This window comes from Populus trichocarpa, chromosome 17 (assembly GCF_000002775.5).
Source record: "Populus trichocarpa isolate Nisqually-1 chromosome 17, P.trichocarpa_v4.1, whole genome shotgun sequence".
Taxonomy (NCBI): domain Eukaryota; kingdom Viridiplantae; phylum Streptophyta; class Magnoliopsida; order Malpighiales; family Salicaceae; genus Populus; species Populus trichocarpa.
Genome location: NC_037301.2, coordinates 14,043,664 through 14,059,768, shown reverse-complemented (window position 1 = coordinate 14,059,768; position 16,105 = coordinate 14,043,664). Strand labels below are relative to the sequence as shown.

Sequence of the window (16,105 nt, the reverse complement as noted above, 5' to 3'; positions counted from 1 at the left end):
AAGAAGACAAAGAATTGAAAGGCAAAAAAAAAAGAAGATATGAAATCAGTAGAAAATAAGGTGACATGTTCAATGTATCTTTTGTTTTTTAAAAAATAAATTTAAATTTAATTTATATTTATATTTTTATTACTCTAATTAAACACGGTTATATCATTTTCGTAGCTATTTGTTTTATATAGTAAGATACTAATCAAAGACAGAGCATACTCCATCATTACTTCGAATTTAGGATTTAATTAAAAGACAAATAAAAATAATTAAGAATTTACAAAGCAAAAAGAGCAACAAGGGAAGAAAGAAAATAGAAAGTGCAAGTGTTACGGTGTACACGTGCAATTAGCATATATTAAGATATTAAGACCCCATCTCTCTCTCTCTCTCTCTCTCTCTGTGTCTCTGCTTCTGTCTCTCTGCACGACTTACAAAGTGAACAAAAACAGTAATGGAAGAAAGAAACAACTGATTGACAGACACTGTAACAAAGCAAAGCAAACTACACTATTATTATTATTTTTATTATTATTTTCTGCTACAGAACAAGAACATCCTTGTAGCATTATCTCTTTGTATATGTCTCTCTTCTTACATTTTCTTACACACACAGAGAGAAGCATTCCTCCTTCCCTTCTTTCTTTTTAAAGTAGTTTAAGTTGCTGACTGTGGTGTCTGTGAGTGCAGGCCAGCCAGCTAGTGTTATAGGGACATTCTTCTTCTTGTTCACCCTGTAGTATCTGCTACTGCTCGCTCTTGTCTCTCACTCTGCTTCTCCTGTCTCTTTCTTGATTATTATTCATTCTCTCCGTGTGTTTCTGTGGTTTAGTAGTGCATGAAATTCTCTGCCTGAAAATGGGGGAAGAATCCTTAACTACTGTCCCTTTTGACAGAACTGTTGAGCAGGTCTCTCTCTTCTCTATCTATCTTTCTAGGTTTTGTTTGGTTTGGTTACATTTTCTTGATTTTGTGTTTCATGTATTTTCTGTTACATTCTATGGTGATTTCCTAAATGGGGTATCATAAAGGAGGCTATTTATGTGTAATTCTTCTGTTATAGATGGAAAGGAGACTAATTTTTGCCTATTTGGCATTCATGTCATTTGTTCTTCTTCTCCTCTTTCTCTGTGTTAGTCACTGTAAAATTTTAAGCAGACACATTGTTTAGATACAAATATGTTTTTGCAGTTTCTGCAGTGTTTGGCCTTAAGGCTCTCAATGGATTTTGATTATTCACCCTCATTTTCTTTTTCCCACTCAATTCTTGATTTGATTTTTTTTTTTAATGTGGAGTAGTTGATAGCTTATAATCAATCACCTTGCTATAAAGTTTCAATATTTGTTTTAATTTTGCTCTTTAGCTCTTTATCAGTGTAAGAATTAGAATTTAGAATCATATATTTCTTTGAATTCACCAAATTATGCAAAAAGGGTGATACCAAAATAATTTTAAAGATTTCCGATACATTATTGAACCGTGTAATTATGAATTTGATAGACACTGACTCGGACTGTAGTGGTTGGTTTCATCCTTTTTCTTTATTTTTTTTTGTAACTTTCCTTTCTTTCTTTCTTTTTTTTTTTTTTCATTTTTGATTGGGATTCAAGATCGTTAATGATTCTATGCAATGACGTGCAGGCAATCCTGGCTATGAAGAAGGGTGCACATCTCCTGAAGTGTGGAAGAAGAGGGAAGCTCAAATTCTGTCCGTTCAGGCTTTCCACGGTATGTAAGTTTTATGTGGAATAAAGTTGGAAATTAGTGGGAGAATTTGATCAGCTGTATGGATGCATAAATCCAGCATAATTTGTTATTTTTACTGAATAATTTTGGTTCACTGGATCTCTCTACTTGATCAAACAAATATTCGTTCTTCCTAGTGTTAGAATCACCAATATTCGATTATTATTTCGTTACATGTTGAGGTGCATTGCTGTTTCTGCTCTGGTTTTATGATAAAATGATCGAAATAATTGTTTAGATTTTGCGTTTCAGGACGAGAAGTATTTGATTTGGTATTCTGGACAGGAGGAGAAACAATTGAGATTAAGCTTAGTTGTAAAGATTGTTACTGGGCAGAGGACTGTACGTATCCAAGGATGCTCTCTGATATCAAGCTGTATCCCTTTATCTGTATCTAGTTGAAGTTGATGCCCTTTTACTGTTTCTATGGATGGTGATTTCACTTCTCACATTTCTATTTTCAGAGGCAGCTTCAACCAGATAAGGAGAATCAATCATTTTCACTTATCTATACAAATGGTGATCGCGCACGCTCGCTTGATCTGGTAACTCCTGAGTTTGAGTTTTGTTATGAACAGATCACTTCTGGTTAAGATTCATGGGTTCATTAATTGTTTTTATCCATTATTTTTCACATAGATATGTAAGGACAAAGCGCAGGCTGATTCTTGGTTTATAGGCTTAAGGGCAGTGATATCCAGGTGTCACCGTTCTAGGCCTATTTGTGTCCTGAAGAACCACAGAGGAGCACAAAGTTGTGTAAATAGCCCAGCTGGGTTTATCAGAAGAAAGCACAATCTAGGAATTCTGGAGGATGACACTGAATTGTCACAGGTTTTAACATCCCTTTTTCTTGTGGTTTCTTACACAAATTAAAGAGCTTTTTTATCTTCCAAAGTGTTGGTTTCATGAAAATGTCACTAGTGCTCAGATGATATTGACGATGTTAAATTGCCTAATCAATTGAGCTTCTGTTCTGAAATGTAAGAAAGTTGCAGTGGCCTATGCTGTTGTTTTGGGGTAATTAATGAAAACAAAACACTCAATGTGAAACAATTGAGATTTGAACATAGACTAGTAATTCTCTGAAGTATTTGATTACTTTTTTCTGTAGGTGGTAATTACTTTGCTTATTGTGTCTTAACCTGTTCTTGTGTCCCCTGCAGTTTCCAAACTCCAAATTTATCATGATATAAAAACCTAATTATGATGCTAATTATATGGTCTGAAAATTGATATGGTTTATCCTATTATGAAGGCTAAATACTGCTCTTTCTTTGGAGAAGTTTCATACTCTCGTTTTCCTCGTTACAATTGCAACTGAAAATATGAAAATATTACAGTCTTTACTGATAAGTTTCATTTTTGCTTGTGTTTTATGTAAAAAATATTGCAGGTGCGTAGCTTAAGCGGAAGTCCTACGCAGTCACTTTCAGATAGGGGTATTTCCGATGGATTGTCTCTTTCTTCTGATAGCCTTTTTTTCTCAGGATCAAGTCTTCCCCAGATGCAAAATGTGGAGGATTTGTTAGTTTCGTACATACCAAATGTTGAACCACAAAATCTCAAGAAGAATGGATCTGACACTGCTTACTCAGAGTTCCAAAAGAATACATGTCATAGAGTTATTGGTTTGAATCATGGATCTCCACGAACAGAGAAAAAAGACATCCTAAAGGATGTTCTAATCTGGGGAGAAGGAGTAGAAGTAGGAAATATAGGGTGTGTGGACAACCAGTTTGGTTACCACAATACAAAGCAAGTGGATGCTTTATTGCCAAAATTGTTGGAATCTACCGTGATGTTAGACGTAACAAATATATCTTTAGGAAGGAAACATGCTGCCTTAATCACCAAACGAGGGGAAGTTTTCTGCTGGGGTGAAGGAAGTCGCGGGAAGCTTGGGCATAAAGTTGACATGGATGTGAGCTCTCCAAAAATGGTTGAATCCTTAGATGGTGTCCATGTGAAATCTGTTGCTTGTGGTGAATATCAAACTTGTGCTTTGACAGATTCTGGTGAACTGTATGCATGGGGTGAGAATAAATATGGTGCAAATTTGGGGTGCGAGGAGAGAAGTAGAAGCCAGTGGTTACCACGTCGAATTTCAGGTCCTTTGACTGGTGTCTGTATACTGAATGTTGCTTGTGGGGACTGGCATACAGCGATTGTGTCCTCATCAGGGCAGTTATTTACATATGGGGATGGATCTTTTGGGGTTCTTGGTCATGGGAATCTTCTAAGTGTTTCTCAACCCAAAGAAGTTGAATCTCTTAAAGGTTTGTTGGTAAAATCCGTTGCATGTGGATCATGGCACACTGCTGCTATTGTGGACATCATTGTTGACCGGTTCAAGTTTAATGGTGTTGGTGGGAAATTATTTACGTGGGGAGATGGTGATAAAGGGAGGCTGGGGCATGCTGACCTGGAGAAAAAGCTTCTACCAACATGTGTCGCACAGCTTGTGGAACTTGATTTTGATCAAGTTTCTTGTGGAAGAATGCTGACCGTTGCACTTACCAATACAGGGAAGGTCTATACAATGGGAAGCTCAGTGCATGGACAGTTGGGGAATCCACACGCCAAGGATAAATCGATTGTAATTGTTGAAGGAAAGCTTAAAGAGGAGTTTGTTAAGGAGATATCGTCAGGGTCATACCATGTTGCTGCATTGACATCGAGTGGAAGTTTATATACATGGGGGAAGGGGACAAATGGACAATTAGGATTAGGCAATGTAGAAGATAGAAACTTTCCAACTTTGGTTGAGGCCCTGAGAGATATGCAGGTTCAAAGCATAGCTTGTGGGTCAAATTTAACTGCTGCAATCTGCTTGCACAAATCTATCTCTGTTAGTGATCAATCAGCTTGTAAGGGCTGTAGAATGCCCTTTGGTTTCACAAGGAAGAAGCATAACTGTTATAATTGTGGTCTTCTGTTCTGCCGAGCATGTAGTAGCAAGAAGGTCATGAATGCATCTTTGGCACCTAACAAAAGCAAGCCTTCTAGAGTCTGTGATTCATGTTTTTACAGTATGCAGAATATCACACATCCAGGTGGAGTGTCAAAACTAGAAAATCTTGGTTCCAAGAAGCTGCTGTCCCAACAGAAGAAGGCCTTATCAGATGAAAAGGAAGAAAGGGGCAGAGCAACCCCTCCAGGGCATCGTTTACAGTTAATGAGCCAGCCATCTCTGGAAATCCGACCTGGTGAAAGGAAGACCCCGAGAAACCAAGGGGAAAAGCAGCAACATTTAGAAACTGCCTTTTCTATTTCAGCTGGATTGCCACAATGGGGACAAGTGTCATGTCCTGCTATATTTGAATCATGCTACATAAAGAATTCTGAACTTCCTCTGGAATCAAAATCTTCCATTTCCAGTTCCTTGAATCTAGAAGAAGAATTGAGTGATTCAAAAAAGATGCTAATTGAAGAAGTTAAGAGGCTAAGAGCACAGGTAATGACTGCATTTTAGCTTTAAAATTTAATTGCTTATCTTGATGATGTTTTTTTACCTTTCATTAGGCCACACTAACTTTCTTCATCACACACATGCATGGAAGCATTCGCGCTTCAACTGGTCTACACATCATTGGATGTGATTGAACTGTTAAGCAAAAATGTTAGCCTTTGCCATCAGCATTACTCCAATTCTTCTTTCCTTGCTGACTGTTTTTGTTTCAGTTAGCAAATGCCTTGAGTTTCTTATCACTTCTTCATGTAAGCATTACCTGTGGTGTGTATCAATATTCGATGTGTATACATTAATTAGGTTAGGAGCTTTCCTTCGTACTCGAGAGTGCTATGCTGCTTAGTTCTCAATGTCATGATGGCTAAACTGATTTTATTGGTGAAGCAAAAGACTTTTCTGTACGGTCATTTCTATATGCGAACTTCCATAGCATCGATCTTATTATGAATTATAACGCTGTTAAAATTGCCTCTACTTCAGTACCATACCTGTGACATGGGACTCATCAAATGCTTAAGCATTGTTCCTACTTACAGTAAAAACGATTTTTTGGGGCTTCTCCATGGATTTTGAGAGAGAAGAGGTTAGGGGAGAAGCAATTACAATTGAATCGTTTTGTTTTCTGTCATGAGCAAACCAGAAGCAGTATTGTTTTAGCAGAATTCCATATATAACTTAAGCTGATTCTGTAAAATGCATTTGGCTTGAATATACTATGTTCATCTCTTCAGAGCTCTTTTGTTTTTAATAGGCTAGGAGCCTCGAGATGCAATGTCAAACTGGAAGCCAGAAGATTGAAGAATGTCAACTAACTATAGAGAAAACTTGGTTCCTGGCCAGGGAGGAAGCAGCTAAGCGTAAAGCAGCAAATGAGATAATAAAAGCTTTGGCATTAAGGGTAATTCTCTTTAAGTTGTGGCTGGTCCCTTTTAAGTGTCAAACTAAACAAATGAATGATAATTATTGGTGCAGCTTCATGCAATGTCAGATAAAGTCTCAGTTAGGAAAGAAGCAAAAGATGGAGTGGATTCGTATCAGCCTCAGACTAGACCTGACTATACTGATACCCCTACACTTTCTGGTGGATGTGCTGTGTTTCCATCAACTCATTTGCCTCTCGAAGTTAGATTTCCAAAAGACAGCAAGATAGACAGCTTATCTAACTCTCCTATTGTGTTTTCCAATACGTTAAAGTCCATGGATGGAAGAGAGTTGTGCCATGAAGATAGCAGACCAGAGGAAGATTTACATGACACGACGACTGATCCTCGACGAAATGGAACTAAAGCGTCGAAGCATGAATGGGTCGAACAATATGAACCTGGTGTATATATAACATTTACAATTTTGCCGAGTGGACTGAAGGGTCTGAAGCGAGTCAGGTTTAGGTGATTTTTCTATCAACTTAATCATTAACAACATCACCATTGATTAGATACAAGATTTCTTACTAATCATTTATGCTTGATCATATTTTGCAGCCGTAAACGTTTCGCAGAGAAAGAAGCAGAGCGATGGTGGGAGGAGAATCAAGCTATTGTATACCAGAAATACGGCATTGAAGGATACAATAAATCAAACCAAAATCTGACAAAGAGCTAATCTTTGCTCACTCTTTATATGTTTTCTCTATATTGGTCCTCACAATGAAAAGGGCAGAACTTGTATGATTTCGCCAAGGATCCTTCTCTGTGAGCTCTGTACAGATCCCAGATTGGGTATGTTGTCAAGTTATTTTGCAAGATGAAGTTTTTGCACAAGAGGTGGAAATTTTCATGTAGTTAAAGCTCCATATAGTCTCTAAGAACTCTCTTGTCTAAGCCATCCTCTGTACAGTCATCAATAAAAAGCTTATCTCACATTTCTATAGGGATGTTGGTACAAGCTTGATCTTTAGGTTGCATTTTCTTAGTGTTTCAGAACTCAAAAAACAAATATAAAAGGGTAAGAAACATGCATTTTTAAAGTGAATTTTTATCTTAATCTAGTTATCTGTTGATTAAATATTAATTTATTTAATTAGATACGTGTATAAACATTTTAATTTATGATTACAAATTTTAATTTGTGATTACAATTCTTTTATATCAAAAAACATATTAAAAAAATCTAAATATTTAATTTTTTTTATTAAAAAAATTATCAGACCGTAACGAAACACAAGGCAAGCACACAACATGTAACTTTACTTAATGTTGAGGGTGGCATTAAGAGGAATGCTTAATTTTTTCTTAATTATTCTTAAAATAAAATCTTGTAACCAACATTTCGGGAAATTTAACAAATTCTTTTTATAAAATCGTTCGAAAGAGAATGCAAACAATTTCATATTTAGGCAAAATACTTATAAGATCTTTTTTCTAAATCTTAATTTAATATATACAATTCATTAGAAAGATTTATATATCGAGCTAAATTAATGATTAGAATGTCTAAATAAACAAGACCAAATTTTACCTAATATGGCCTACCAAAAATTTAATTCAACCGAAAAGATTTGAATGTTTGAATAAATAAGAATTTTAGTCTAATAAAAATGTTTATTCCTTTTTTTTCTTTTTTCTTCTTTAGGAGATTGGTCCAAGAAACAAGAGATTGCTTTCCCACTTGAGAAATAAACACATATAATATATTAAATAATTTATTTTTTCTTTTCCACTTTCCGGCTCTTGATTCATGTGAAGTGAGAGAGAACGAGAGACCGAAAAGATAACATGGTGATGTTTCCTTTCGGCAATACTAATTTATTACAGAATTCATTTTTTTAAAAAAATGAATTAATTATAAAAGAAATTAATTATTTATGGACCATTTCTTCTTTAGCAATAGAATAATATGAATGTGTTCAAACCTCTTTTTTTTTTTTTTTCTTCGTAGACGAATCCAACATTTCTTGCCACCCAATGATTGTTCAACTAAAAATATTTCAAAATTCAATTTAATATAATAACTATAACCAGCTTCTATGGAAGAAAAGAATAAAAAATAATCAGGTAATAAATTCATCAAGTCTTGAGATATTTGGACTCATGTTCTTTTTCTCTCCCTCTCTCTTTTCCTCTTTCTTTACTCAGCTTTGATGGAGGAGCTACCCGATATTGACTCCTTTTTTAAGAGCTTGACTGAACATATATTTTTGAAGAAGAAACACGTAAATGAAAAGGATAAGGAAGAAGAGGAAAGCATAAATAATTAAAGCCCAGAAAGGAGGAAAAGAACCAAAAGAATGATTGGTGTGAAGGAAAAGCATGCATGGGAGAGGAGAATCATTTGTCAACACTTGCAAAAAAGAATCAAGAAGGCTACAAGTGATCCCATTTTGCCACGTGGATACTTTTCTTCACGTGGCAAAGGCTGGCCCCACATGACCCCTTCTGGACCCCAGCCTATCGATCATGTGGGACCAGTCTAAATTTTCTTCAAGCTTGGCAGCTAGGGAATGGCCTGCAGGTGCTAAAGTAGTTCCAGCTTCGATCCTCAAGCTAATTCTTCAGAAATCTTATTCATTGAATAATATTTTAAATGGGATCCACTTGTTTAATTTATTACATCTTTCAAACAAACAAAAAAAGGAGATTCAAGAAAAATCTTTTGTTAAAATTTGTATTATCTCTTTGTTGATCAATTTAATTGATCCCTAGTATCACCTTTAACCATGTTAATCACACTGAAAATAAAATAAAATATAATACATATTTAAGTTGTGCTTATTTATTATCTCAAGATAAAAAAAAGATGAAGATAATTAAGGGATAAAAAGAATATATTTCTATATTATTTTTATTTTAAAATGACACAAATTCATTTCAAAACTATTTTAAAGATAAATTTATTTTTATTTCTTTTTCTTCACTTTTCTCATTTATTATGATTAAAGCATTTGATTTACGTGTGTACTCTAATTAAACATAGTGCATTATCTAATGTAGGGTTGCTCAAAGAAATCAGTTATCTATTTATATTATTCAATCCAACCCAATTTGTTAAAGCTACTTCATGTAAATATTATAAATGATAATGAATCAAAAAATTTAATAAATTGATATCACGAATTAGATGTGGGTCAGAATATTTGAAACCCGCTTAACCTAACCCAACTCGTATAGCTTATTAAGTGAAAGCAACTCTTGATATAAATAATATTTTTGTCGATGACTAACTAAATATTAATAAAAAAATAGAGAAATTTGTTGTGACTTTAGATATTAATTTCATCTTTTCTTTCACATAGTTACTTTTTTTTTTATCATTGGATTGATTTTACTTTCTTGTGATGTAGATTGCATACAAGAATTCTGCAGGTCAGACAAACAATATAATTATTAAATTAATCTATCTAGTTATTTGTCTTTGGAAGTACTTTTTTTTAGGATAATCAAAGACTAAATAATATTATATGTCTAACTTATGGATATCTATAATATTCATAAAAATTTATTCCAACCTACTTGGATCTAAATTTTTTTTAAAATAATTTATAAAATATTAAAAATTAAATTGGTTATAATTATAAATCTAAACCGAAACCATCTATGTCCTTCCTAGAAGTAATAATGTATACTGTGAAAGTGGTATTATATTCAAGAGGGTCTCTCGAACGAATAATTACTTGTAAGATGTGTTATTTTGGAGGTGCTGGAGACCAGCAGATTGAAGCCATCGATCTCCCATTTCTTAAAAACACATCTTACATAGAGATACACCTCGAATAACAAAAAAAAAAAAAAAAAAAAACATAAAAGTGTATTTAACTCGGGAGTATTTTTAAGCTCACTCGCATCACGCAGCGGTAATGGAAGCGAGGATTTTGTGTTGGGTACTGTTAATTTCGCAGTGGAGAAGAGAAAGAGGATGAAGAAATAGAAAAGAAAGAGAGGAGATAGCTACTTGCTGTTGGTAAATTATTGAAACCAGTTACCAATTATAGCAAGCTTTGGCTGGTAAGTTATTGAAACCTTTTTCAATAGATAAATATTCAGTTGATAATTCATTGAAAACTTTTAACAGAGAGATGTTTTAGATGCTACTTGGCTGGTAATCTCTCTCTTTCTTTGTGACTTTTTTACCAAATTTTTTGCATTTTTTATTGTTGGTAAAAGGTTTTCTAGATAGTGTTTGATATTATTTTAAAATAAAAAAGATACAGTAAAAATAAAAAACATGTTTGGTTGAAGAAATAAAAACAAAAATATAAAAATAAATGTTTATCGAATAACTTTAAAATAAAAATTATAGTGTCTTCTTTTTTATTATTATTTCGTCTTCTATATCTTGAGATATTAATCAAAATCCACTCTATAAATTAATAATAGCCTAATTTATTTGCTAGAGCATTCGTTTGGTTGCTAGTCTTTTAAAAATAAATACCAATCGATTTAATTACAGGTAAATGTAGTGATTTGTTTCGGCTAGTAAGTTTGCCACAAATTAATTAATACTCTTCCTTCCTTACAGAGAGTTGGTCCGAAAAGGGAATGTGGATGAACAAGTTGCATGTCTACTTATATATGAATCCACCTCGTCAAGATCAGTGTCTTAAATCTCCATTGAAAGAGTAATATCACCTTCCTTTAATTGTGTTGTGGATTTCTTGTACAACAATCTGAATGGAGAAAGACAGAACGAGGAGAAACCCCACCATGCATGTCCCTTTTCACAAGGGAGATCGATTACATCACAAACTTTAACACAACTTTTCAGCGACAAGAATTGATTCTAACAATTTACGAAGCACATTGGATCATGAACTAGTTTAAAGAGGTAATGCAGCATGGCATTTTACGAGGACCTAACAAGGAAATAAGCATGTGAAACCAGACAACATTTTCGGTTACGAAATGTAGCCGAAATTCGATTGGGACAGTTTTTCGTTAAGGTATAACAGTAGATACTTAATCCAACATGAAAAGGGTGGCAATGCATCAAACTATAGGTATACTGTCATGTGGAGTTGAGATTCCAAGAAAGGACAGGGACGAAGCATGGGATAATTGGAGAGATTGAGAGAGTAGAATTAGCTTGAATTGAAAGATAACAAGAATCATTTGATAGGAAAAAACAATTGAAAAGGGTTTGGTGTGACAAAACAGCACCTCCTTTTGCTTTTTCTTCTCCTCTTTTTGTTCTTATATCAAAACCCCATCCAGCTCCCTCATTTTCGCTCTCCCTCCAGCTTGTGGTGATCTTAGCTCTCTAGCTAGATAGCTAGCCTTGCTTGCCTTTAGGTCTTCTTCTGCCTAGTTAAGGTCACATCTCCCTCCCTCCATGTGTGTCTTGATCATGCACAATACTTTAGAGTACATGATCATGACATCTAAATTAACGATCCTCGATTTTTCTTCCACTGCATGTTCAATTGTTTACTTAAGAGTAGATATCAAGACTAACTCTGTGTCTTACATTTGATTGCGTGCAGAGACTTGCTGTACAGTTGTTGATTATATTTCCAACAAGGGCTGGTCTCATTTTTTGAGAAGGAGACTAGTAGTATTTTTCACATCCATATAGATATTTCTTAATCAAGGTCAGAAGAAGTTTTAAAGGAAATCAAAGAGAGATGGCTCCTGTTTTGCCTCCCGGTTTTCGTTTCCACCCTACCGACGAAGAACTTGTTGCTTACTACCTCAAAAGAAAGATCAATGGACATAAGATTGAATTAGAGATCATCCCTGAAGTTGATCTCTACAAGTGTGAGCCATGGGATTTACCAGGTATTATATCCTCCCCTCTCCATCTCATCACTCGTTTTCTTGCATCACACTTCTATATAATTTGAGTCCTCAAAAACACACACATACAAAAAAAAACCCTAGCTCCCTCATTAGCTAGGTTGCTTCTTCATGAATTTGAGAGTTTCAAAGAATGATCCATTAATTACATGAACCAAATAAAGATTGAGTGAACAGAAGGGTAAAGAATATTGACAGAAAAGAAAATATATAAACAGTAGTTTTTTTTTTAATCTCTTTCTTTGTATGGTAACCTTGGCACATATATATGAGTACTGTTGTAACTCTTTATTGTCTTTGATTGCTACTAGGGCAGACCATTATGAAAACATCCTAGTTTAATTTTCAGGCTTTCTTGAACTTACCTAATTCCATGTCGAAAAAAAAAACCCAGTAATTTGGATAGTATGAGAATCAAGGTTATTGATCTTTCATCCATCAAACCATACTGATTTTTTCATGCAAGGAAAAGATAGTGAGTGCAAGAAGCTAGCCCAAATACCTTTTCCAAAGGAAGAGACAGGGAATGAGTTCAAACACTCTTTAGGGATTCTTCTTCTTCTTTTTGTATGTTTACAAATCCATTGATCATGCTTTATTGGTAAAAGTATTTTATTAACATAAAATATACACGAAACAAATATATATTTTTAGTAGGAAAAGGAAGTGTACTTGGGACTATAAGCCATATGGTCCCTCCATCTTTAGGGTTCCTATTGTGAACAGGAAGCTTTTAATTTACCAAAAGATTTCCAAGTCAAAAAGCTCTTGAAGAAAGGAACATAATGCATTGGCAAGAGATATTTCTAAGTTTCCAAGCATGTAATGCTTTGTTTGCATTACTTTAAAGGAATATTTCCTAGTTTTCTACCATTATCCCATCTAGATGCTTATATCAATAAAAAGAAAATGTGTTTTAACATGTGTGTAAGTAGAACATGTTTAAATAGTATATTCAACATGCTTAATCCTTCGGTAATTATTGTTCACTTGACATAATTTCCATCTAAATGTGATGAATTTAACTTGAGTATTGAAACAAATCGTAGGAAAATCATTGTTACCTAGCAAAGATCTAGAGTGGTACTTCTTTAGTCCTCGAGACCGCAAGTATCCGAATGGATCAAGGACTAATCGAGCTACTAAAGCTGGGTACTGGAAGGCCACAGGCAAGGATAGAAAAGTGAACTCCCAAATGCGTGCTGTAGGCATGAAGAAAACCCTAGTTTACTACAGAGGTAGAGCCCCCCATGGAGCTCGAACAGGTTGGGTTATGCACGAATATCGCCTGGACGAACGCGAATGCGAAACTAATTCTGGCTTGCAGGTGCACCTCATCTCCTCATCACCCTTCTCTTCATTTTTATTTATTTATTTATATTTAAATGGAATGAAAATCGGAATATGATTTGATTGGTGAACTTCTCCTATTATAACTTATGCAGGATGCATATGCGCTTTGTCGTGTGTCGAAAAAGACGACAACCATCCCAAAGATTGGAGAGCATTATGTGTCTACTTCATACAGAATGCCTTGTGAACATTCTTCTAGCGTTGAGCTATATTCTGATCATGGAAGATCCGAAGAATTTGAGAGCTCAAATTATCCTATGCATAAAAATTTAGATACTTGTTCAACCAGCTATCGTGCCATTGGATCCCCTCTTGACATCAGTGAATCAAGGAATGGAAAATGGGCACCATCCATGGATGGATTTGGCATGTCACCTTCACAATTTCCAAGTCATTCAACAATTCCTTACCCACCATCAAAGGTAAGAAATTATTCAGTGTGATTTTCATAGACATAAACTAGCAAAATTGGCAGATGGACCATGGTGAAAAAATGTTAAGATGTGCTGCAAAGATTTAATCTTTTTTCCCTTTAGAGTAGTTTAAAAGAAATCAAAATTTTCTCTCTTATCTTGCTGTGCTTACGTGCATTTCATTGGTTTTGGAAGGTTAATATGGCACTAGAATGTGCAAGTTTGCAACATAGATTCACATTGCCTCCATTGGAAGTAGAGGATTTCCCTCAAGTTGGACTTGCCGACATAAAAGTGATGCAACGACCTTTCATGCCAGAAAGCACAAGCACCCATCAGACTGATATTTTGCAAGAAATTCGTTCAGTAGCTCATGCATCCCAAGAATTGATAAATCAGTCTAGTTTCCAAGACACATGGGGTGGAAACTACGCCACTACCGATCATGATTTCACTTTCATGGATGGGAAGAATGTTCAACATAATATGTTGAGTGACATGATGATGAACTCCATTAGATGTGCAGAAAAATATTGGATTGACCCCAATACAAGCAGCAGGTCTATAGAGATTAGTAACCTAGATGAAACTTTCAAGACAGAGAGGATGGTAGAAAACTTGAGATGGGTTGGAATGTCAAACAATGACCTGGAGAAGGTATGTAATTTTTTATCTTTGCATAAAATTAGCTTAGCATTTTCACTCCTAGCTAAAGAAATATGACTCAGTCCTTCTCTCCATCTTGGACAGAGTTTTATGGAGGAAACCAAGATTGTGCCAATAGAAAACATTTCAAGTTTCAGAAGTAGGGAAGAGCATGAAGTCCGAGGTAATTTTCCCATGCCCTTAATCCAATCATTGCTCTACTTAATTTTTAGTTTTTGTCCCTTTCATTTTACTGATCTTTTATTTTTATGATAACTTTCTTTACTTGCAGGAGAAAATGTACATGTTGATGACTGCATGGGATTCAATGACAGTGAGGATTTTTCACTTGGATTCATCAATGATGAGCCTAATGATGATAACTTCATAGATGAGTGTAATGTGGATGATTTGACTAGTTCAGTACCGAGCTTTGAGGTTGTGGAGGATATCAAAGTTAATCATGGACTTTTCGTTTCAACTCGCCAAGCAACTGAGACATTTTTCCACCAATTAGTCCCTTCACAGACTGTTAAGATCTACCTGAATCCAGCAGTGGTGACCAGTAACTTCTCCATAGAGAAAGCAGACAGTACAAAAAGTTATGGCAAAGAAACAACAATCAGTACTGCAAAGGAATACTTCGTTGGAAGCAAATCATCAGTTCAATATCCTTGGAGGAACTTAGCTAGAAATGTTGTTTGTTTGATTGTCATTATCTTGATGCATTGTTCCTACCTAGGAGAAAATGTGGAAAATGGGAAATTAATGGATGGCTTCATGGGAAGTGGACGTGTAGGAGATGAAGGTTGTTGCCCTAGCAAAAATATCAAGCCAATGATGAAGCCTGCAGGAAAACTACTCAAGTGGGATGACAATAAGAAGGAAAAAGATTTGCTGGTTACCATAAGAGGTGGTGGAGAGAGTAAATTTGGTGTGTTTCTGAAGAAGCTAGGGCTATTTCTAACCATTTCTTTTGCTCTTTGTACCATATTGGTAAACCATTCCATGGCCCCTTGACTTGATTCCTGATCTTATTTTACCATCTAACAGTTGTTGATTTGGGTAAGGCATTAAATTTTGCCTTCTCTAGTGTTGGAGTCTAATGTATTCTATATAATACATAAATATATACACATATACCTTTGTATTCTGTAATCTATACTTAAACTTATAGCAGCTAGTGATTGAACAATTGTAACTGAATTTAGATTAATGGAAAATTTCTAATCTTTTCTGTCAAGTTTGATCTTATGTATGTCATCTCTATAGTTACTTTTGGTTAATGCTCCAAAAACGTATATAAATTTGTCTTTCAAGAATTAATGAATCTCTATATTTTCAAACTTTCAAAACATGAGATATAAAAGGACATCTATTCTTTTTCTTTATTGTTTCTATTTTTTCTGTCTTGAAACTGTAAGCACCAGCTAACAATGTTACAGCTAATTCTTAGCTTATACTTCTGCAATATTCCTCTTTATGTCAAATTTGGCCTGTAATATGAAATTTGGATGCACTCATTTCACTGTCTTATGCGACTGGAATCTTTAGGACTATCAAATATTAAGGACAAAAGAAATTAAAAGTAAAAAAATGTTAAATCTGCAGAGACTGTTTCTACAATTGACAGGAAAAAAAAGAGACTCATCTCATTGTTTAATTTGTTCAAGAAAATGAGAACTTTGTCGCTGGATCAGTGCAATGGAAAATCAAGATACATAAATGAAACACTTCTATACTGCCCTTGATGATC

At 34.8% G+C, this 16,105-nt stretch overlaps 2 protein-coding genes across 4 annotated transcripts; both read left to right on the top strand.

Moving 5' to 3' along the window:
• Nucleotides 1–395: 395 nt before the first annotated feature.
• Nucleotides 396–7,079, top strand: LOC18106548 (PH, RCC1 and FYVE domains-containing protein 1). Of its 2 annotated transcripts, XM_024588339.2 has the most exons (9): nucleotides 396–900; nucleotides 1,634–1,720; nucleotides 1,991–2,080; nucleotides 2,203–2,283; nucleotides 2,378–2,572; nucleotides 3,135–5,195; nucleotides 5,962–6,108; nucleotides 6,183–6,598; nucleotides 6,692–7,079. In XM_024588339.2, the coding sequence occupies exons 1-9, from the start codon at nucleotides 850–852 to the stop codon at nucleotides 6,810–6,812; spliced, it is 3,249 nt and encodes a 1,082-aa protein (XP_024444107.1). In that variant the 5' UTR covers nucleotides 396–849; the 3' UTR covers nucleotides 6,813–7,079. The 2 variants fall into 2 exon arrangements, with proteins under 2 accessions (XP_024444107.1, XP_024444108.1); XM_024588340.2 differs by lacking the exons at nucleotides 396–900; nucleotides 1,634–1,720; nucleotides 1,991–2,080; nucleotides 2,203–2,283 and having other exon boundaries at nucleotides 2,425–2,572; nucleotides 3,229–5,195.
• A 4,238-nt stretch (nucleotides 7,080–11,317) lies between these two features.
• LOC18106549 (NAC domain-containing protein 86) lies at nucleotides 11,318–15,507 on the top strand. Of its 2 annotated transcripts, none has more exons than XM_006372417.3 (7): nucleotides 11,318–11,455; nucleotides 11,626–11,920; nucleotides 12,988–13,265; nucleotides 13,384–13,713; nucleotides 13,900–14,361; nucleotides 14,455–14,533; nucleotides 14,642–15,507. In XM_006372417.3, the coding sequence occupies exons 2-7, from the start codon at nucleotides 11,767–11,769 to the stop codon at nucleotides 15,367–15,369; spliced, it is 2,031 nt and encodes a 676-aa protein (XP_006372479.3). In that variant the 5' UTR covers nucleotides 11,318–11,455; nucleotides 11,626–11,766; the 3' UTR covers nucleotides 15,370–15,507. The 2 variants fall into 2 exon arrangements, with proteins under 2 accessions (XP_006372479.3, XP_052304266.1); XM_052448306.1 differs by having other exon boundaries at nucleotides 11,376–11,449.
• Nucleotides 15,508–16,105: the final 598 nt, after the last annotated feature.

Bases quoted from the DNA above. Each gene is read 5' to 3' on its own strand.
- LOC18106548 (XM_024588339.2), top strand. From the start codon at position 850: ATGGGGGAAGAATCCTTAACTACTGTCCCTTTTGACAGAACTGTTGAG. The intron at 1,721-1,990 runs GTATGTAAGTTT...TTTGCGTTTCAG, and splicing joins GTCCGTTCAGGCTTTCCACG to GACGAGAAGTATTTGATTTG. The intron at 2,573-3,134 runs GTTTTAACATCC...AAAATATTGCAG, and splicing joins ATGACACTGAATTGTCACAG to GTGCGTAGCTTAAGCGGAAG.
- LOC18106549 (XM_006372417.3), top strand. From the start codon at position 11,767: ATGGCTCCTGTTTTGCCTCCCGGTTTTCGTTTCCACCCTACCGACGAA. The intron at 11,921-12,987 runs GTATTATATCCT...AACAAATCGTAG, and splicing joins TGAGCCATGGGATTTACCAG to GAAAATCATTGTTACCTAGC. The intron at 14,534-14,641 runs GTAATTTTCCCA...CTTTACTTGCAG, and splicing joins GGAAGAGCATGAAGTCCGAG to GAGAAAATGTACATGTTGAT.